The sequence below is a fragment of the Sturnus vulgaris genome, chromosome 1 (genome assembly GCF_052056855.1).
Source record: "Sturnus vulgaris isolate bStuVul1 chromosome 1, bStuVul1.hap1, whole genome shotgun sequence".
Classification (NCBI taxonomy): Eukaryota; Metazoa; Chordata; class Aves; order Passeriformes; family Sturnidae; genus Sturnus; species Sturnus vulgaris.
In genome coordinates, this window is record NC_142243.1 from 92,855,547 (window position 1) to 92,877,675 (window position 22,129).

The 22,129-nt window shown below is 41.6% G+C and overlaps 1 protein-coding gene across 11 annotated transcripts in view; it reads left to right on the top strand.

Moving 5' to 3' along the window:
- The window catches only part of LOC106855662 (poly(rC)-binding protein 3-like), a 501,269-nt gene that overhangs the window by 454,829 nt on the left and 24,311 nt on the right, over nt 1-22,129 (top strand). For 7 of the 11 annotated variants that reach the window (XM_088171732.1, XM_088171723.1, XM_088171756.1 and 4 more), the window contains 7 exons: nt 2,318-2,434; nt 7,613-7,744; nt 10,439-10,567; nt 11,393-11,536; nt 16,109-16,165; nt 16,645-16,720; nt 18,478-18,530. In XM_088171732.1, coding sequence (XP_088027858.1) covers nt 2,318-2,434; nt 7,613-7,744; nt 10,439-10,567; nt 11,393-11,536; nt 16,109-16,165; nt 16,645-16,720; nt 18,478-18,530 — 708 coding nt within the window. The remainder of the gene's footprint in view (nt 1-2,317; nt 2,435-7,612; nt 7,745-10,438; nt 10,568-11,392; nt 11,537-16,108; nt 16,166-16,644; nt 16,721-18,477; nt 18,531-22,129) is intronic. The other 4 variants (XM_088171749.1, XM_088171761.1, XM_088171776.1 and 1 more) reach the window with 1 other exon arrangement.

Sequence of the window (22,129 nt, forward strand, 5' to 3'; positions counted from 1 at the left end):
AGAGCATCTCTCTGCCATGTCTTGGCAAAGCCTTAGCTTTTCCTCATTTTGCAGCTGTGAGTAGGATGTGGGCAGGGTAGACACACACACCTGCCATTTCCATCCTTTGAAAAGGCTGAAGACAAAGGATTAAAACAGGGCACTGCATAAATTTCAACCTCCCCGGTGTCTGCAGGCTTCTTTCCCTGCCACAGAGCAAGCTGTGCTATCTTCAGAGGAGTGTGCTCAGGTGGAGGCTACAGACCCACACTGGTCCTGCAAGGCAGCACATCCTGCCTGGAGATCCATCTAATTTTTCTGCTTTGAAGCAACTGCTAAAAGTATAGGTCAAAAGACAAATCCTAGTGTTTAAAACTTTAGGAGTGCGGTATATAGAGGATGCCTCAAGAAAAGTCAATTTGGCTCTAGTAAAGCTGCAGTACATTACTGTGTCAGCTGCTTTGTTGTTTTCTACTCTGATAGAAGGTCTGTGGCAGGGAAATGTCAAAGTATTTTAGTAAAGAAAATTGCAGACATCCATCTTTAAATATATACAATAGGGATTTCATTGTCAGACTGACTGAGTTCTGAGCTCCTTTTTGATGACATGTTTTCACCCATGTTATCACACGTTTGCTAAGACTTAAAGTAAAAAAAGATAATAAAAAAATGTTTCTAGTGTACTAGGTAAACCTAACAGTTGATTAAGCACATTTTAGTTTAATTATTAATTACAATCATGAGCAGATATCTTTGCATATAAATTGTCTGCGCAGAAGGGAAGCCGTCATTGGAGAGTGCTCCTGACTTCTGAGTAAAACATCTTAGAGAATACCTATGATACTTGGTCTGTCTTTCAGGATAAATATCAAATGTTCTTCTTCCAGTCCTAGACCCCTGCTGTCATTTTTATGTGGTCAGAAGACACTTTATTTTTTTGGGTATTTTTTTTAAATGATGGAATGTTATGCATCTTTATATCAGCATAGGACTAAGAAGGTGTATCTCCACATGATGATAACTTGGTCCAAATGACTGCCTTTATCAGTACTTCTTTAAAAGCAAAATACAACTTTTATTTTTACTTCCCTGGCAGATGTGGCAGGGTGCATGCCATCTTTATGTTGTGAAATGTAGCTCTGTCTTTGGGGAAATGTCAGAGACAATTCTGTCGAGGAAATGTCAGAGACAACTTCGATCCTAAAGGAAAGTACAGAGTTCTCAGTTCTGTGCCTAGGTCTGTGCAGGAAAGTTTTTCTATCGATGGGGTTGAGCCTTGGTTTTTTTTCATGTTGTGGTGGTGCTGTCATATGGGGAAACAGTCTCTTGCAGTAGAGCAGCAGCATGGTGTGGATAAGGGCTGAGACACAGCACATCAGCAGCTTTGTGGTGACCCTGCAGGCAAAGGGCCAAACTTACCCAGCTTGTCTCAATTTGCTGCAGGCCCTGATCCCCAAGGTCAGTGCCTGTGGGTGGGTTGAGGTTCCAGAGACTTGTTAGGCTGTATTAACACATTTCCAGCACTGAAACCTCAGAGAATGCATAGGGTGGCTCTTACCTGAACTGGATTTGATCATTACCTACACTAAAGATCCTCTTAAATATATATTAAAAAATATATAAATTTCTAAATGTGTAAAACTCCCTGGTTGAAACACTTCTCTTCACTGCCCAATGGCATAAAGAGGACTGAATCTACTTGAGAGCCAGCCTGGCTTCTCTATGAGACTTCTGGTTTTCTAACTCATTCCAACAGGCTTCTTGCCCTATGGACACAGTACTGTTGGTGTTTCCTGTCCTACCACTACTCCTTTAGAGAGATGCTCAGTGCATATTGCCTGGCTGCCTTTGCATGAGGCTCATCTACAAGGAGGCTTCTCCAAAGCAAAGCCCCAGTAGAGAAGCAGAGATGCCAAGCCCCACCTTTGGGGCTCCAAACCAGAGAGGTGCATCATTCCTGGGAAATGCTGGTGCTCCCTGGAGACAGCCATCCTCTCTTAAATTCTGCAGTTCCAGTCCTACTTAAGGCTAAACTTGCAAGAAGGAAGGGAAAAGGCTTGATTATGCAATTATTTGCAACTTTGAGTTACAGAGGTGCTATTTGCATTCTTCAAAGAAGGCTGCATAAGCATTAACCCAGACAGAATCCGGCCTCCTGCAGTTACATGAATTTTTGGAATGTGATCAGTTTATGCAGAAATTATATGATGTTGGGGCTGCAGTTGTAGGGGAGGGAATTAGGTGCCTCAAGGTATTCCTTCCCAAACTATATCCCTAATCCTACTTAGTTGGCTCCCTGGGAAGTATAACTTTGAAAAATGTTTGTTCCTTTTGACAGAGTGGTGCTCGAATCAATATTTCAGAAGGCACTTGTCCAGAGAGAATTGTGACAATAACAGGCCCAACAGATGCAATTTTTAAAGCTTTTTCTATGATTGCACTAAAATTTGAAGAGGTAAGCAAATAATTTTTTTTCTCTCTTCAAGTTGAAATACAAACACTGAATTTTCTCTTGCTTTAATGTTAAATAGGATTTGTTTAATGTTCTATTTAATAGCAATGAAAGTGATTATATTTTTATAAATGCTTTTGGCAGCAATGCTGAAGAAAAATAATGGGTCAATTTACAAGATGTTTGATCATTTCTTTTGCTTTTTGGAGGCTTCAGGGAAAAGCAATTGCTTCTAGTAATGTGCACTAATGGTAGGAAAAATGTTTTGGAAAAATTCTATTCCCATTGTGGATTTGATTTGAAAAGAATAATTGCCCAATTTTTAACTCTGTTTTTGTATGAATCCAGTTGGTATTGATGTAAATTTTATATATGTCAAAATAAATATATAACTCATTTAACTAGATTTTTTTTTTTTTGAAACAAACAATATGATTACCAATTACCACATTTAAGGCTTGTTTTTTAAAACCAATTAAAGTAAAGGCACTCAGAGTACATAAGGCAAGAGTTCAATTCACTGTAGACTTTGTGTTCTGTGCAGATATGTATCTAAAATTCTGAGATTTCCTTCAGTTTCATGGATCAGCTACAATTAGATACAGTAAACATTTTAATGGAGAACCTCACAGAAAAGGCAGCAGAGTACAGAACATAAACCCTGGTCACTCTGGAGAGGATTTAACTTCCTCTACTTTTGAAAATCATCTGTCTAGTCCAGGCAACTTTCCTGTCCTCTCTGGAGAGGCAGATGCCCCTGCAGGAAGCAGTTCACCTTCTCCTAATGGAGGAGCTTGCAGACAGGTAGACTGGGTCACCTGCAGCAGAAGCAAAGGACAGGGTCTCTCCAGAATGGATTAAACTTGAGGGATGTTAATCGCTTTCTTAAGAGTTCTTATTTCTCCAAGTCAGCAAGGTTAGTCTCCACATCTACCCATAGCACAGGGAAATAGTGGACTTGATGAGAACTGTCAACATGTGCCTTTATTTACACATGGCAATGGTTCAAGTTTAGAGCAACACAACTAGAAGAGAGCTCATAAGTCACCAGATGCAGTTGTCCTCTAGAATCAACTATATATCTTGAACTTACAACTTCAAAGCACAATCAAAAACTATTTAGATTTTTTTTTTCAATTTCCTGATACTGGGTCAAACTTTCAGTATGTTGATAAAATGTCTTAGTTTTGTGGCATGGCACATTTTGAGTTTTTTGCCAGTTATTAATGAAATAATAATGATGTTGAGCTTTAAGCCTGCAGAACCACACAAGTAATTCTGTCTAACCCAATTTCAAAACCTCCTATTGTCATCTCTTTCTCTTCTTCCTCTCCTACCAATCATGGACCAATCCCTGTTTTTTCTAGTTTAAGAGGTAGCTTGGCGTACAGTGCCATACCCTCCAGTCTAGAGAATCCTGTAGAGAGCAGTATCTCTGTTCCTCATCCTGTAAAATGCTGAGATAATCATTAGCAGGGATAATCCCTGTCAGTTCCCACCACAATGAGTACCCAGTGGAAATAATGCTGCATTTTTCATACAGACATCAAACACTGCAGGGCATCAGATCCCCAGCCCACCACCCAATGTGACATAGTCTTTGAAAGTGCTGTAGGTAGCAATAGGCAAAGAAAGCTGAAAATCAGGCATCTGACTGGATTTTGTGCTTATTTGCATTTGCAGGTTTTAGAGGGTAACCTGGGCTCTTCGTATGAGCACTGGCAAAGGAGTATTGGCACTCCCTGCAGATCACTCCCTGCTCTGAAGTATCTGCATTTAGTTTTAATATAATTGGTTTGTAGTATATTTAAAAGAACAGCAGTAAAGAAATATGTATATATAATACATATTGTATATATAATACATTATATATGTAATCAGTTAGACTTCCTATAAATCTTCCTGTCATAAAATTAGGTTTTGCTCTGGAGGCAAAATTAAGTGCTGTTTCAAAAATTACAAATTAGCTAGCTACCAAGTGCTATTTTTCATGCATATCTTTTTGCTGGTGATTTCTTCAGCCATTTAAAAAATTCAGTCCAGCTCTGGTTATTGCAGCTGTGTTGAAACAGAAGAAAAGAGATGCATGTATGAGATTGCTGCTTTGAAGGATCTTTTTAGTATTTGTTATGCAGGCCCACATGAAGACCTTGGATCCTTAATTTCCACCCTACAGCTGTATACCTGGAGATAAGCAGGTCTAGGAAGTCCTAGAATGCTTTTCTAATGTTAGTAAAAACCTCAAAATGTGTCAGATAGACAGAAAAATGAGAAAGGTTGTGTTTGTCTTGTGGTTGCTCTGTAGCCTTGTATGTCTGCTTTGACAATCTTCCTAATGGAAGTTGCTTTTCTAGCAGTCTTATGATGAATTCACGAGCTAAGTAGATATTTACATAACTACTTAAAGTGTTTACTGCAGGGGAGAAAGAGAGTTGTTAGAAAATGACACTAACCTAGGCAGACCACTGGAATTGCAAGAGGGGACATTTTAGTGCAGTCTGGAGGCTGAGACCCAAGAAATGCAGCTCTAACTTCACTGTGAGTGGGGCAGCTCTAGCTTTGCTTGTAAGTCTGCATAATTCTCTGAAAGCATATGGTACTTTAGCACTGGAATAACCAGCAGGCACAGCTTGGTAGTCAGATCTTCTCAGATAAATAAGAGAAGGGTTTCTGGAATCCTTGTTCCTCTCTAAACATCTGTGGAGAACTTGCTCAGCTCTATGAAGAAGGAGGAAAGAAAAGGAAGGTGATAAAAGCAATCAGGGTGATGCCTTTCTGACAGACTTTAATTCCTGCCAGTACAATTGTGGTCAGTCCTTAAGTGGTCATTTCCAAGTGAGGAGCCACCTCACAGAATCCTCCTTGCTGTCAAAATTAGACAGTTTACCATTTTCTTTGAAACCAGAAAAGAAGTATTTTGATATGCTTTTTTCTTTCGAAGCTTGATAGATCTCTGAGCTTCCAGGTTAGCTTGTCTTGGGAAGCCTTATGAGCTATGACCCTGGGATGCCAAGAGCTATGGATGCTGCTGACTCTTTAGCACTTCCAGGCTCCCAGTTAGCCTGTCTTGGCTGAGGAGCCAAGCGAGGAGAAAGCCACACAAGGTCCAGCTGTAGTGTCTGCCAGAGCCCTGAAGAAATGGATGCGATGCACAAAAAGTTAGAGGTTAAATAAATGGGAATCTCCCAGTTTGAAAGATGACTGTTCTGTGGGAAAATCTCCAGCCATTCCTACTCAGAAGACTGCAGTTCTGAAGGGGATTTTTTTTCTGCTTATTTCTACTTTGTCACGTTTCTAAGCTGGAATAATTCCTGTATGCACTCCATGCTGCTGAGCGTCCATGTTTAGATTTTGCTCTTCTTAAATTATGAGGACAAAATAAAGAGAACAGTGGCTTCCAGTTCCTGCAAAGTGCTTTTGAAGGCAGAAAGTTCAGTGAAGGCTTTGAGGCCAGGCTGCATATGATATGGAAGTAGGAGACATTATTAAGTTTCGTGCTGTGTGATTAAAGGATTATTCACCTACATGTGGCTCTACCTGACACAAACACGATACAGTGAGCTGGTGTCTTCTAGCTGAAAAATCGGCGTAACTTTGTCTCAGATACATGGGTACTGCAAAATTCTGTTAGCTCTCTGGCTTTATTTTGGATTGCAATCTCTCACTGACACAGCCACTAAACAGAATGTGAGTTACTACTGGCTGGCAGAGGAATGATTTGGTAGCTGTCTTGTCATGTGCAGCAATGCCTTGTTCCATTCGAGATTTTATTTTCTTCTATTTTAAGCTAATTAAGGTCATACCAAGCCTTTTCTTGGATGGAAGAATGCTGCCATCACAACTGGGGAGGTACTGCAGGCATCAGTGCTGGTGTCAACAGGCTGCCACACTGGTTCAGTGAGCTGTGCAGAGTTGCTTGAAGTGCTGAGTAGTTTTGTTGTTGGTTGTTTTTTTTTTTATAACTTGGGGTCCTGATTGCACAATATAGGCACTTGGTGGGGTTTTTTGGGTTTTTGGTTGTTTTTTTTTTTTAAGTGATAGTCTTTATAAGCATAGGAAATCACATCTGTTCTGTCTGCTGGAGCTCTTGTTGCATCATAAATGACTTAAGAGGAAATGCATGTTTTCTCATTCCTATCCTAGTCTTTTGGTAGCATTCCTGTGGAGAGCATAATTGCTGTGCCATGCCACCTCACAGATGAGTCTTCTCAGCTCATAGCTAGTGTTACCAAAACATTCCGAGATTCTCATGAGTTGTTGAGCAGCTGCCGTGCAGCTTGTGGCTTTTTATTTTTTCGTCCTAAGTTCTCTCAAAGCATCCCACTGATCAGTCAGTAGATAAGCTTTATCTTTTCCTCTGCGATGAAGTCTTTAGAGGGATTGTTTTGTCTTGCCTACAAGATTTTGAACAAACAAAATATATTTAAAACAATTTAAACCTTGCAGCAAGTAGTGTATTGAAGTGCTTATGGGAGTGTGTAATGTAGTCTCATTGGATAGTGGGATACACGGATGTATGTTACATTACCTGGACACAGGCAATTACTGTTCTGCTGAGCTTTTTGTACTCTGGTTACATAACCACAATGAAAAAGATTTTAGAAATTATATAGTGCTACAAATATTTATGGACCTGCTACAAAAGAGAAATTAAATTTAGAGGGTGGCAAAAGACTTACAAAATCATCTGAGTTTCTCTGCTTCAGATCATTCACATGTTCTTTGTCATTCCTTTTTAAAACCATTTTCCTTTGAATCAAATCTGGGAAGAGACATATGAAATGTAGATACATATTACACAGCGTAAATTTTCTAGCTGAGGTTGTGAAAAAGAGACAAAACAGACTGAAACAAGTTTTGGAAGCCTGTGAATCCAAAAGCCTCTTTGCCTTTTCCTTTCCTGTTTTGGCTGCCTCCTCCTCCCCAGCCCTTCCCTCTGGTCCCACAGCACAGATCTTGCAATGCCAGACATCCAAAGGGTTCCTCTGGCACAAGTCACTTCATGCTTACAGAGTATCACCGGCAGAGCTGTGGTGGGCTTTCCTTACCATAAGAACCAGCCACAGCTGGTTGCACACTCCCCAGGTCTCCACAGACAGCCTGGGCATTTGCTCTGAGCCCTTCAGTGCTCAGCAGGAGTGGCAAATCCCCTGCTAACACTCACTGACACTGTGATTACAGGACATAAACGCTTCGATGACAAACAGCTCGGTGACAAGCAAACCGCCCGTAACACTGCGGCTCGTCGTCCCAGCAAGCCAGTGTGGATCCCTTATAGGAAAAGGAGGTTCCAAAATCAAAGAAATCAGGGAGGTAAGTCTTGGGATGTGTGCTGGGGACACTGGCTAGCTCACCCTCCTACTGCAGTGTGCCCTGACAGCATCGCCCACTGCACTTTGCTGATCACACCAACATGAGCATGTGTCGACTGAAAAACCTGGAAAAACCTTGCTCTGGGAGAAGCAAAGGGTCCAGCACAGCTGGACTTGTACTTTCCTTTACTCTAAAGACCATGTGTGAAATAGAGAAACAGCTTTACAACGTATAAAGTCTTTCATGCACAGTTAAGCAAAGCAACAGTGACAAATGGCTCTTCAAGTTTCTCTTCCAGCGCAGATCCCTGCCCAGCAATACTCAGGGGACCCCAAGTCAAAGAGTTGCAGGCATTTCCAAGTTAATTACCACCCTTACAGTCAGAGAAAAGCCCAAGCAGCACTGGAGATTCCAGGCCAGGAGACCTACTTTCTAGAAAATCGTGATTTTCATGCCCCTTCCCTGTTTCTCCTTAATGTCACTGGGCCACAGGTGACCTGATTTGATGCATTCCAAACACATGCAGAATTTATTTATAGTCTAGACTTAAGCTGGAGGTATTCATTCAGCGTGCTAGGAGCCACTTTTTTGTCTAACAAAAAAATGCAAAAAGTGCCATACAGTGCCTGTTTTAACTCTTCCATGCATGACTGTAAAAATATAGCACATGCCAAGCCAAGGATCTGGTGGTTTTAATCACTCATACAAGAAAATCAGGTACATGCTCAGTTACACAGAAAAACTCTGAATAGGACATTACAGAAAATTGATTGTTATTCTGGAGGAAGTGACAATATTCCTTCTGAAATTGAATTCATTCCAACATGGGATAAAGCGTTAAGTACTAAGATAACATGTTGATCCATTTTTTAAATTTGCATGTGTCAAAACAAAAGGGTTTTGACCGGCTTTACAAAGTTGAAACTCCATTTTTTTTAAATCTAAAATGTGAATTCAAGACAGTAGGTTTTGTGGAGCTTCCCAGTTGATTTTTTAGTTGTGTTAAAATAGGAGCAGACACGAGTGTGAACTGTGTGCTAGTGATTGCTTAGCTCTAGGTTTTACAGATATCCATACTTTGGATTTTATATTCAATATTGGTAACTCCACTCAGAGCACTGTGGGAATGTGCTCAGAACATAGGTTTTATAAAGGTGAGATTGGTCTGTTGGTTAAATGAAGTGACTGCAGTGATTATCCTCGTGAGCATAGTTTAAGAAGCAATTGCCTATAGTCTGGTAAAAGGACAGTGTTTGGCCAAATAGGTGTTTTGATAAGGCTAATGTAGCAAGAAGCCACACAGCACATCTTCCTAAGCATAAGGGTGATGGACAAAATATGTCTTGTTTCTTGCTACTGATATATGACCAAAGCCAGAGAGTAAACAAGATTAGCACTGGGAGTAAATGCAGAAATGACTCTGGTATTTGGCAGTCTTTTGTGCTGGATGTACAGATACCCAGGAAAGTTCATTAAAAAGCAAATACTGGGAAAGAGGGGGGAATCGAGGAGCATCCAGCCCAAGATGTGGTCTAATTTCATCATCACACAACGCACTGAACAGTTGCAAAAGGAGCGGTCTTTTGTGTTCAGTCATGCATCCAGGGACAACATGTACTATTTTTGACATAAGATTATGACAAAAAAGAGGAATTGATAAAATTATGGTGAAATTCCAAAGCCTGTTATAGGGCCTGGAATTGATACTTTTGGTCACAGCACTAGTGAACAGAAGATAAAATCAGTACATTAATCAGTCTTTACAAAGAAGGATAACACATGTGTTATGTATAATTAGCAGGAAAACAAATTAACTCTTTGCTGACTGATGCAAAGTCAATGGTTGCAGAAAAAACTTGTATTTTAAAGCCCAAATACTGCATTGCAGTAACAGTCAGGAATAGATCTTTTGTGCAATATGTTAAAGAGCTCAGTTATCATCAAAAGCCTGGGGCTTTTTCTGTTGACTGAAAAGGTCTTCTGTGTTTGTCCAATAATGCCAAGGGTTATTTAGGCCTCCTGTATTTTCTTCTTCCTTTGCTTTGTTTTGTTGGTGTTTTTTTAACTAAGACACACAAGATCAAATTTTAAAAACAGAGCAAAAAAATCCCCAAAACAGGCTCATTGCTTTCTTGGGTTCATTAATGAGCTAAAAGTTGATGATATGCATATATTTAATCAACACTAATTATGGTTTAGAAGTGCTTCTGTACCATGTAGCATAAGGAAGCCCTGAATTTCAATAAGAGACACAAGTCAGCCATCAGTAGATTAAAGAGTCATTTATCAGTAGATTAAAGAGTGACTCATTTGATTAGCCGAGCTTCTTGAATTATTGAGGTTTTTTTCTTTCTATTTTTTTAATGTTGAAGAGTACTTCATTTTCACTTTTTAGTCAGCATTGCAACTGTCTGTCTTTGACAGGGTTAAAATGCTTCTCCTGAAGCTCAGGTCCCAGTTTGATTCACTAACAGCTACTGAGGACTAACCTCCCCAGAGTGGTAGTGTTGGCAAACTGGCTTGAACAGCCAAATCCAAGTCTGGGGTGGGAGTTTCCGTACGTGTTCTACCACGTTCAGCAAAGAAAAGACAAAAAGTTTAGCGGTGCACCCCCTCTATTGTATCAGTGAATGACTGGAGAGGTGGCATTGCCTGCATGGCAGTGACAGTGTCTTGGCTCTGTCTGTGCTGAAGTCCACAGGAGCCCAGGTGCAGGTGGCAGGGGACATGCTGCCCAACTCCACGGAGCGCGCGGTGACCATATCCGGCACTCCCGACGCCATCATCCAGTGTGTGAAGCAGATCTGCGTGGTGATGCTGGAGGTAAGCGGGCGCCCAGCCTGTCCCTTCTCACTCAGGAGATGCTCAGACACATTATTAATAATTGTCAATTGCCAAGGGTTCCCCTGGGGCATTGCCTGCCCTTCCCGTGCCAGGGATTTCCAGAGGCTCTGTTAAACTCTGCTTTTCCTGGTGTTTGAGAGCCTCTTGCAGAAAGGTTTAGCACTCAAAGGCTGTCATAATATTGTCGAACAACAACCAGGTCCAGCACAGAGCTGTAGTCATTCTGAAAGAAACACATTTTATTCTGATGTAGAATAGGGCAGAAAACATCCAGGTTCTTGTTTAAAATAGAAATAATTTTGACCAGCCAGGACTTCTTGCTTCCTTAGGGTCAGGTCGTTGCATAAGATCAGTAAGTTTCATTCTGATGGTAGTTTTTAGCCCTTAGATTAAATGAGACACAAAATAAATTTATATAGAAATCTGGGCAATTTAAACCCTTGCTGAAAATGCCCATAATTTCCAAACCATTGGCCATTTTCAAAATTGTGCCCATGTTTCCTGAAATGCTTAACACGCTTAATGAAGCTGCATAGCTTCATCTGGCAGTGGCAGTAATGAAACCACAGGTGTCACCATTGCCTGTTTTGGCCGTGCACTCAGGTCCTCAGCTCTTCCCTTGTAGCCCAGACAGGAGCCCTCTAACGTGCTTTTGGTCTGATGGGGTGGAGGGCAGGGTGGGCTGGGCTGGGTTATCTGCATGCCTTGTTGTCTGAGGTGACCAATATTTATAAAAAGAGACATCTTTTTAATACAAGCTCTGCTTTGTTCTGCATATTGACTGCTTTGTGTTTTTGTCTGCAGTCCCCACCCAAAGGTGCCACCATCCCCTACCGTCCCAAACCTGCCTCTGCACCTATCATTTTTGCAGGTGGCCAGGTAAGAGCAGACACCATTTTGGCTTCAGCTGGAAACCACACCGTCCTGGCCCAGCCTCAGCCAGCGCCTGTTAGTTTTCAACTTTTACTCTTTCTTGCCTGGTATAGTATTGATGTGCTTTGTCTACTGTGTGTGCTTACAGTTGCAGGACAGGAGAACACTGCATTGCAAACTTTACACAAAATTGGGATGATCTCGTATACAAGATTTAACATTCACTTCTGTAATTAAGAACAGTTTTCCCTTCTGCAGATTGAGAGGTGTCCAAATCAGGAGTTCCTTGAGTGGGGCATCCCTGCTTATTGTAGTGATTGGGGTTTTTTTTCTTAACTTGCAGCTTCACTAGCAGTAAAAGCAGTTTTGACAATTTTCAGAGATGATGAAACAGCAGGACATTTCTGCTAATGAAAAATGTGATTTTTTTTTCTCAGTTTTCATACTTTTTGGAACCAATTAGTGCGTTTTGCAGTAGGGATTTATGCACACATAATTTCCACTGCCTGTAGTCCCTTGGGACCAAGTAGCAATGGAATTCCGAGGTGGCTGGAACTACTTATATGCAAGTGTAGACCTTCCCCATCATGGTGTGGAGCAGCCTGATTGATAACGCAAGAACAGCATTCCTGTTTCTTTTTTATGTAAGGAAGTTTTGATGATTCCCCTTTCAACTTAAGCTGTATCAGTCAGGGTTCTCACCTGCCTTTAAAAACCGACATGCAATTTGTTATTCTGTGTTTTTTAATAATGTCTGAAATGGGTCTGCAGCCTGTGACAGAGGTGTAGCAGGAATGCTCTGCCATCATCCTTTGCAGGGGGAATGCAGCTTTCACTGAAGAGGCAGTGATGAACAGAGCTGATAAATACCCTAAAAACACCATGGGAGGGTCACAAGGGGACCTGTGCAGCCACCAAGCTTCAAGCAGTGGTGGAGGAGTGAGATACTGCAAGCCCTGCCTAACTCTAGAGGAACCCAGCCTAGAGGAAGGCAGACATCTCTCTACTCAGGATTAACAAATATAAAGCTTCTCTGGCAGTAAGGCACCCCCACCCAACCAGATCTTTTCCCCAAGGTGATGCCAAGGTCTCTTTTTAAGCAATTACCCAGTTACCTACAAGGTGGAACATCTGCAGGCAGGTTCCCCCTCCTACCCCATCAGCCCATCCAAGATCATCATCCTGTCACAGGGTGTGGGCTGAAGGCACAGACTGTGTCCCACCTCGGGCAATTTGGAGATCATATGAGAAGCTGGACATGGAGTTCCTGGTGGGGCTGAGTGCCCAAGGTGCTGCTGGCATTGTTGGTGTGACAGCTGGTGTATAAGGAAGCTCCTGCACCTCCCAAGTATATACCAAAATGCTTCTGACAGTCCTTCTACTCTCTAATGATTTGTTCTGATTTATATCCAGATTTTCATAATCAGGATATAGTAGCTTTCATCATGCTCTGGCCTAGTACTATTACTTGTTGTCATCAGAATAAGAAATCTGCTTCCTTAGTGACCAAAACTGAATTGAAATGTAAAATAATGTGCCAGAAACTGGTCTATGACTGAAAGTTCAGAATAATTTACTCCATATGTGTAAGTTTACACTGCAGTGCTTTCCTTTAAGAAATGTGTATTTATACATATGCAGCAGCCTATTCTACCAGTGTTGTAATTGCCAGTGCCTTCAAAGACTGTATATGATTACTGAAAAGCATTGAAACTGTTTGCCAGAGGGTGCTGAGCAGTTTGTATAAATAATTTAAACTATCCTATTTTCAGGTCTAATAGCTCTTGTCATTTTCAGTTTTATCAGTTGAAAAAGTGTTTTCAGTTTTCTAATGCAATGTTATTGATGTGAGAAAGAGTGTAAGAGGCAGACACCTTCTCTGTGCTCTGACTAAGCAGAATTTTTAAGAAAATGCTTAAGGTGTGTTTGGACACTAGTATGGAAAAACACTTTAACCAGGTTTCATTAGTAGAAATTAATAAAAAAAAAAATTATTACCACTGTTAGTTCCATTCAACCTGTCAGCTAAGCTATCAGAAGTTATTTTTCTGTTCTAAATTACATCATGGCTATCTTGAAAGGATGTTGTTTGTTTAATACTGTGTATAATAAGTAACATTAGCAAAATATAATCTCTAGTTTTCCTTAAGAAGTTGGGGTTCTTCCACTCTAAGTATTGTTTTTAATTCTCTTGTGCTTCTCTGATACTGTGCTGCATAACCAAACTAAAAAGAAGCTGAACACTGCCCTGCTCTGCCCCTACTGTTATTTAGCATGTGCAATGGTTAAATTGGAAATCTCTACCCTGTGTGCTACACTGATGTTTAAATGGGTACTCAGAGGGTGCAGCTTTGCTTTATGCCTCTTACCAGTACGACAGTCTAAATTGAGGGAGATGTGCAGACCAGGTCATCCCTGCTGTTACTTACGTCAGTAGGGAAGTTGCCCTTGACTTTGATGGAAGCAGATCCATAGCCCATGTGCTCAGTGGAACAGGACAGATGTCTCAATAGCCTTTAATCAGGCTTGAGCTTAGCAAGCCCCAGCCCTCAGCCCCAAAAACATGTGGCTCCCATGACAAGGGGTAAAGCAGACAGAGACTGTTTTCTCAAGCTAAATCAATCAAATGACCTATTGGCAGCCTGAGAAATTAAAACCTTTTTTTCTCTTTTTCTTTTCCTTTTTTTTTCCTGGGGAAGAAAATTCAAGGCCTATCTTGTCCATTTCGGTTTGATGGTTTTCGTGGACTATCAAGCAAAGTAAACCTGGTCTGAGTAATGAAAAATCATTGCTTTCGTTACTTCTCCAGTTTGTTTGCTTACTCCTATGTACACATGGAAGTATGAGGGTGCAGAATGATGAGGGGGGGATGACTCCTGTTAGGTTTGCTGGTGACTTTTTTGTGATGGGTTCTTGCTAGTTTGCAGACCACTGCTTGGACACCAGCCATGTAAGAGAAGTTTTCTCAGCTGGGTTTCAAGTATGACTGAGACCAGAAAAGACATTTGTGATCCAGCACAGAAACTCAGATACCAAAGTGTGGTTTCCAAACCCACTGTTTGCTCATGGACGCAGCTGTAACCTCGCTGAAGCTGCCACTGTGCTTGGCTGACCACAAGGCCCCTCCCCACTCAGGTTCTCCTCGTTTGGTGAAACAGTTAAACAGTTTTCACTTGCTTGAATACATTACCTTTAGACCCACTGATGGCAGTCATCTCTTGTTTTTGTGGACTGGAACCTTTTCCTGTGATTTATAACCCATCAGTGATGCCCATCCCCTGTAGATGCTCATGCATGTTTGCCCATGAGCCTCCCATTGAGCCTGGTACACACACTTCTCCCTGAAAACTGCTCATGTGCATAATGTTTGCCAGATTATGGTCTGGCTTTATAACTAATTTAAAAATTAAATGAAATGTTTCTGCTCCAGAAGGGAAATTCTGCTGCAGAAATGTGCATCATGCAGTTGAGACATTAAAGGTTTTAATATCCGAACTCCATTAAATGAATTGTTTTATCATTTGCAGAGGATTCATTACTTTCTAAGAGGCCTTTTGTCAAATAAGCATTTTGCAAACTAAGCTAATCAGCTCTGTTCCTGTTTATAATTCTCCCACTACAAATATTTATGTTATAATTTGTCCTTCTGCTTTCCTGCCTGTCTAAGCACAAGCACATTAATTTTTTCTGACATGCCATTCCTTTCATACATAATAGAAAATCATAAATTCTCTGTAGTTTTTTTTTTTTGTAAGTCGCTGCAGAGAGTTGAACAGGACCAGCAGGAGAGACAAAGGGCTGTGCCAGGCATGCCACCCTATCCCTCCTCACTCGTGTGCTTTTTTGCCCCCACGCCTCACCCCAGTACTGCCAGAACTGGTGCCAGAAATTACATCCCTTGCACTGCTCTTGTGGTGCAGTGTGGCTGGATTTGGAGAGAGGATACTTGGCTTGCTGTGGAAGATAAGACCACCCACCATGCTGGGGGTCTCCATGATGCTCCTGTCTCCAAACTGGCCTGCTGACCCTGTGCCCAGGCACTTCAGGACAGTGCTCAGGTACCCAGTGGCACGGCAGCCCGGGCATGAACACTGTGAGGTGCCCCAGGGCACACTGTTGCTGGCACTTGGCATCTGTGGCTGTCAGACGAGGTGGCTCAGAGCTGGCTGGCACATGGCCCTGCACACACGTGGCAGTCAGGAGCTGGAGGACAGAGCCAGGCATCCCCTGAGCAGGTCTGTCCCCTCCTCACTGTGCCTCTTGCTGCTCTGGCATCAGAATCTCTCTAGGTGCATTGGTGTCACTGGCCACCCCCTGTGCTCCTTGACCCCCTCAGTGTCCTCAGCTCTGCTCCTGGTGGACAGAGCTGGACTAAAGAGAGGTGCTGAGGGCCAAGATCATCAGAGCTCAGACAGCAGCGCTTGGCATTCCCTGCTTGCAAGGGGTACATGGGCAGCCTGACAGAAACCTTTCTGTACTGTGCCAAGGGTTATCAAGCAGCACAAGACAATTAAACCTCACTCAGTGTGGAAAGCAATGGGGGTAGCATTTGCTGGGAGGGGCCATGAAAAGGTTTTCTGATGAGAACAGGAATGCTGCTTGTCCCACCTGACTAACCCGTGTCTTAACTATGCTGCTTGTTTCCAGGCATTCACGATTCAGGGGCAGTATGCCATCCCTCATCCAGACGTGAGTCCAGCACATGTAAATTATTCCCTTTTTGTTCCTCTCCCTCTTATTTGTTCTGGGCAGCATTTGCTTTCTACAGTTAGCAATAAAGACCTGGCCTAAGGACAACTTTCCTGGCCAACACACTGTGTAGTCAAGTATTAGCCCAGCTGTATCTCTCACCTTGTGTAACAATTGCTAGAAAGTACAATGGCCCAGGAACAAATGACAGTTATCTTGGTCTTCTTGCATGTGATATATTTGAGTTCTTTTAATATGTATTTCTACAGTAATTTGTTAATATTAACAATAGCCATTACATATAATAACAGTAGAGATGTCATTTATAACCAGTTCGATTTTTTTTCTCTATGGTAGATTAGAATGAATGATTAAACCTTTTATTTTTCAATATAATTTTAATTAATCCAGTTTTAGAACACATAAGATGGTTTCTCTGCTCTGAAATAATTCCATTTGATTGGTTAGTTCTAATTTCCCATCCTGCCCTGCAGTTGACCAAGCTTCACCAGTTGGCTATGCAGCATCCCCCCTTTACTCCCCTTGGGCAGACCACCCCTGGTTTCCCTGGTACGTACCCATGACCCCCTGGGGATGTCCTTCTTCTTAACAGCTTTGTTTCCCGTGGTCATTACATCATTTTAATAATAAATGTGGTCAATGACCAGCAATCCTTCTGTTTTTGCACATTAATCTCTCTTCTTCCCTCCCGTGCCTCTGTTACATTTCCTTTCATCATTACTAAAACATGCTTTCTTTGTTATTTTTATTAATCACAGCTGCTTCATTTGTGCCCTTGGCTAAAAGCCCTGAGTTTCTTCTGTTTAGTCCTTGCAAAGTTATTGTGGACCATACAGTATGTACCAGTTGGTTCTGAGGGAAGTGCTTGGGCTGCTTCTTGTCCATGCTTTGGTGACATGGATCAGAGAGAAGCAAACATGGGAAAACAGTTTGTACTCATGGCACAGAAGCACCAGGTAAAGAAACCATGGCATGCTGAAAATTGAATACCTGTAGAGCGAAATATCTTGAGAACATCTGTAATCATCACTGCTGCAACAAGTGCCTCACTTCCTACTAGATATAGCTACAAAATGCAATGGAAATTTAGTTAAGGACTTAAAATTTGCTCCATAAAGCTGAGGCTGAATTCTTGATTGAAGAGAAGTCACTTAAGCCTGCAAATGAAGATTTTTACTGTACTTCACAACATACATGCTTGGCATGTAAAAACTTCACAGAACAGAAGTGCATCTGGTACATGCTTTGTATGGCAAATAACATTTTATCAAATACATCACAAATTCAGTGAGCAACTTGACTATTTGATATTCAGTGTGAAATAAGCTTATGCAGTCCATAATTGAATGTAAACAAATAAAATTAGTCACTTTCTTGTTGAATTTTTTTAATATTCTAGTTAGAAAGTACTATTTTTGGCATGTACAGATAATACAATGTTTTTAAAAGAGAAAATAAGAGAAAGACTCATGACATCAAAACATACTTTTGTTTCTTTGTGATGTATCTGATAAAATACCTACAAGTAATACTAAATGGCCTTTCCTAGCTTTGTATTTTCCTTATTCTTGTCGTTAACATCCTGCTCCTTAATCTTTTCCTGGTTATATTTGTGAGATGTACGTTTTTGTAATGTTACTGTGTGTTAGAGCAGTAATTCCATTTTTCCTGAGCATTTTCCTTTCGTCCACCCAATTTACAAACAAATGTATGCAGCTTAGAGTACTTTGTCCATTTCCCTTCCAAAATTACCCTTCCCAACGTTTTTTCAGCAACTAATCCCACATATAATTTCCAGATTTTCTTAGGTTAATTTCTTCGTCCTTATTTTAATTTTTTTTTATTTTTCATAAATATGTATTTTGTTCAGCTGATTGTTCATTCGACATCCACTTTAATTTTCCATGTTCTAGAATTAATAGTAGACAGGTCCAATTTCAGCCATCCATTAATTTCTTAATTGATGTGTTTAGAACAAGCTTCGGAGACTATTTTTAGAGGAAACCCTTCATTTTCTAGAAGCTTTTTATAATAACCCTGTGGAATCTCATGTGACATTTGTTGCTTTGGTGGGTTAAAGGTTAATTAAAATAAGACTCATTTAAAATTAGTCCAGCCCTCTGAATTTTGCATCCTTTGCTCTCTTTTCTGTTTCACTAGCAGTTCTCTATTTTTCTTTGCTCCTTTCTTTTCTCTTTTTTTTTTCCTCTCCTTTCTGTATGTTTCCTTCTTTAAAATTTCATTTGTTGTGTCTTGCCCTTCTTGCAAACAGTTGGCGTAACATTTTCCCTCTGTCCCCTGAATAGGACTGGATGCCACTACTCCAACCAGTTCCCATGAACTTACTATTCCCAATGATGTAAGTGGACCAATAGTCCGTATCTCTTTCTCTTCTCTCACTCCTCTGCCACCAGAGGGGACGCCTCTAACCTTTGGCTGACCTGTAAACACCAGAATAAACTGTGCAGCTCTCAGTCTGTGGGGAGGGGTGCAAGGGGTTGGTGAAGTGCTGGATGGCAGCAGCAGGAGTGACTGTCCCCTCTCGTGCCCCTTGGTGACAGTGCCATGGGGCTTCTCTGGCTTCATGAAAACCTGGGTTCCCAAAACTCATCTCTCAGGTGGCACTGGCACAGGTGGTCTCAGCAGAGTGGCCAAAGGGGGTGGAAGAACTTGCAGCTCTGTGAGCTGTGTGTTGGACTGGAGTCCTCCATGCCCATCTCCACTGAACCCCACACTTACCCAAGATGGCATTTTTCCTGAGCCAAAAAGCTACTTTGGAAATGTAAAGGTGCAGTATAAGGGTTTATTTAAAAAACATGGGCTAGAAACACTTCTGCTCCAGCAGCTCTGGGTCGGCTGTGATCAAGAGGCTCAGTGTCCTTGAGCAACATGGTGCTGAATCTTGAAACAGTTCAAAATGCCCGATTCATATGCTGGCTATCACATAAAAATGCCTTCCCCTTTAATTCAATTTCATTGCAGACAGGGTTGTAGTCTTTTTTCAGTTTTCATTACAAATGAGTCACTTGGAAAATGGAAGTTTTCCCCTCCAGTTGAAAAAGCTTTGAAGCATGAGTGGGATCACAAATAGCAATTATATTACTTAAGAGATACTTAAAATATTGTGCAAGCCCTATTAAACTCAGTGGCAATGATTTACAGTAAGAAAAAGATACAGTATCACAAAGAAGTGGAGGTGTGAGTGCTGTGATTTCTTAAGCTTTCTGTTATATAAAAAATTTTCTAGTGATTTATCAGTTCCTGCTTTGCAACTGGATTCATTTTACATTGAGAATTTTTTAGGAGCACCTTCTTTATCCTTACAGCACAAGTTTCTTAATTTCACTTTCAGGCAAATGTTGCTCTTGCTATCAGAGATCTAAATCCAAGGTCACTCTTCTGACTTACCTTCTTTTGGGGTTCATAGCAGAGAAAGAGAGGGAGAAAGTTGGCCCTGGGTCCCGTAGTGCAATAGATTCTCATCCATGAAACAAACACGAATCTGCACAGTGCTTCTCATAGAAAGTTTTTCTGGCTACACAGTGTGTGTGTCTGCTGTTGTTGCTAAAGGAGCAAAGCCAAGGCCAAAATGGAGTTAGGCTTTAGGAAGAGCCTGCAGGAGCAGTCTCTTGCCCTATCGGGTAGCAGGAGCTGCTTGGGAGTTACGCAGATGCCTTCCCTGGGGTCTCCCGGTGTGACCATGCATACTGGTGTCCCATGTTCCCATCACAGATGTGCTAGGGCTGCTCTCCAGGCAGCCCAGTGCCAAAAGTTTATTTCTTTGTACAAGCAGTGGTGTTACCAGCAGGACCAGGGCAGTGAATGTCCCCCTGTGCTTGGCTCTGGTGAAGCCACACCTCAAATGCTGTGTTCAGTTTTGGGCCCCACAGTTCAGGAAAAACATTGAGGTGCTGGAGCAAGTCCAGAGAAGGGCAGTGAAGCTGCTGAAGGGTCTGGAGCACAAGTCCCATGAGGAGCTGCTGATGGAGCTGGGGTTATTTAGCCTGAAGAGGGGAGGCTCAGGAGACCCCTTTGGTCTCTGTAACTACTTGAAAAGAGACTGTAGGCAAGTGGAGGTTGTTCTCTTCCCCCAAGTGAGTGATAGGGAAAGAGGAAATAGTCTCTGGATGTTGCACCAGAGGAGGTTTAGTTTGGATATTAGGAGAAATGTCTTCACTGGAGGAGTGGTCACATTGGAACAGTCTGCCCAGGGAAGTGGTGAAGTCAACATCCCTGGAAGTGTTCAAATGGACATTATGGATGTGGCACTTGAGGACTTGGTTTAGGGGTGAAATGATGGTGCCAGATTAATCATTGGGCTCCGTGACCTTAGAAGTCTTTAACAACCTTAATGATTTGAAGAGAAATGAGGATATGAGGGAGACAGAGAGCAATGAGGCAGTGAGGAGCAGGGTGGGAAGGCACCAGCACCATCAATCAGATGCTGTGTGTGGAGGGAGGTAGGGTGGGAGAGGCAGCAGCAGCTGTGCAGCAAAGCCTGCCTAGGCAATTTAACTTTGCTTTCCCAATAAGCATCTCCTAGTCCCAGCTTTGATGGACAGGCTGTCAGTGTGGCACAGTGATGGTTTATTGGCTGAAGGTGAAGGAAGCTGCAGGCCCTGGCAGGGAACTGCAGTGCAGCCTTGAAGCTGCCTATGGTTTGTCCCCTGCCTGCTCCAGCTCCAGGGATCCCCAGTGCTGCATCCATCGCTTTCTTATCATTTGTGCTTATCTGTGTAAAAGTCCAGCACATATGAGAACACCACGAGATTTGCAAATACCTATGTGCTTTGCAGCTACCAGAGAAATCAGTGTATAGCTACATGTGCTACATACTTTCACATACTTTTTAAGACCAAGATAATGATAAGCCTGCCTCAGTAAGAACATGATAGAGCCAAATCAGATATAAAGACAATGAGGAGATGAGAGTTTAGCCTAGTCTACAGCAAATAGATATAAATAACCTTTTACAAATTACATAGCTTCATATTAAAATAAATTTTCCTCAATCCCTCTGGCATTGACAGAAATTTATTTTTCTATATTAATTTCTGTAACAACACCATGCTGCTTTCTTCATACAGTATGCTGACAATTGCAGTTGCTCAATAACAAAGCAATATTGGAGAATTTTAAAAAAATATGTTTTACAGAAAGCTATTTTCCACATGCTAAAAGCTGAGGCTTCCTCTCCAAATAATGAATTCAGAAGATTTGCCTTTCTAGGTTTTTCCTAACTTCTGTGTAATTCCAAAAAGAGAACAAAGAGGACAGTTCTCCCAGTCCATCTTAGAAGTCACCTTGGTCCTTATCTAGTATCTCATTTTGCTCATCAAAGCCATTTCCTTGCTGGATCTTGTCTGTCCTTCCACTGCTGCCGAAGTTGCACAATGTAAATGTGTTTCACCTAAATCCCAGAATAAAGTAGCATAAACAGGTCCTTAAAAGAATCTTAAAAGAAAGAATAGATGGTATCCTTGGGTGTAGATATCAGATGTCTTAAGATTTCTTAAGTCAATACCCCAAAACATCCATTGAGAGTAAGTGAACGAACCAGTAACTTAAAAATCTGTCTCATAAAAATTAGGCATATTTTGCATATGTGTGGGGGAGGCATCAGGGACAAGCAACAGGAAAGCAACTTACCCCACAGAAGCACCAAGAACATTTTAAGGCAGCTGTAAATCTGATCACTACTCCATAGAAAGAGAAGTGTCCATCCATCCAAGATGGATATGGCAGACATGAAGAATTGCCTTTATTTCCCTATGGTACCTTAAATATTTCCCTGCCAGTGAGTGGGACCCCTATGTATAAAATGTTCTCAGAGCAGCCCATATGTCTTCTCAGTTTTCTATATGGCTTATTGCAAAGTCTGTGCAAGTACTATGGTCCAGATTTTGCATTGTTGTGACAAGGAAATTTCTTAACATTATTATTGTTTTGTTCTTAAGA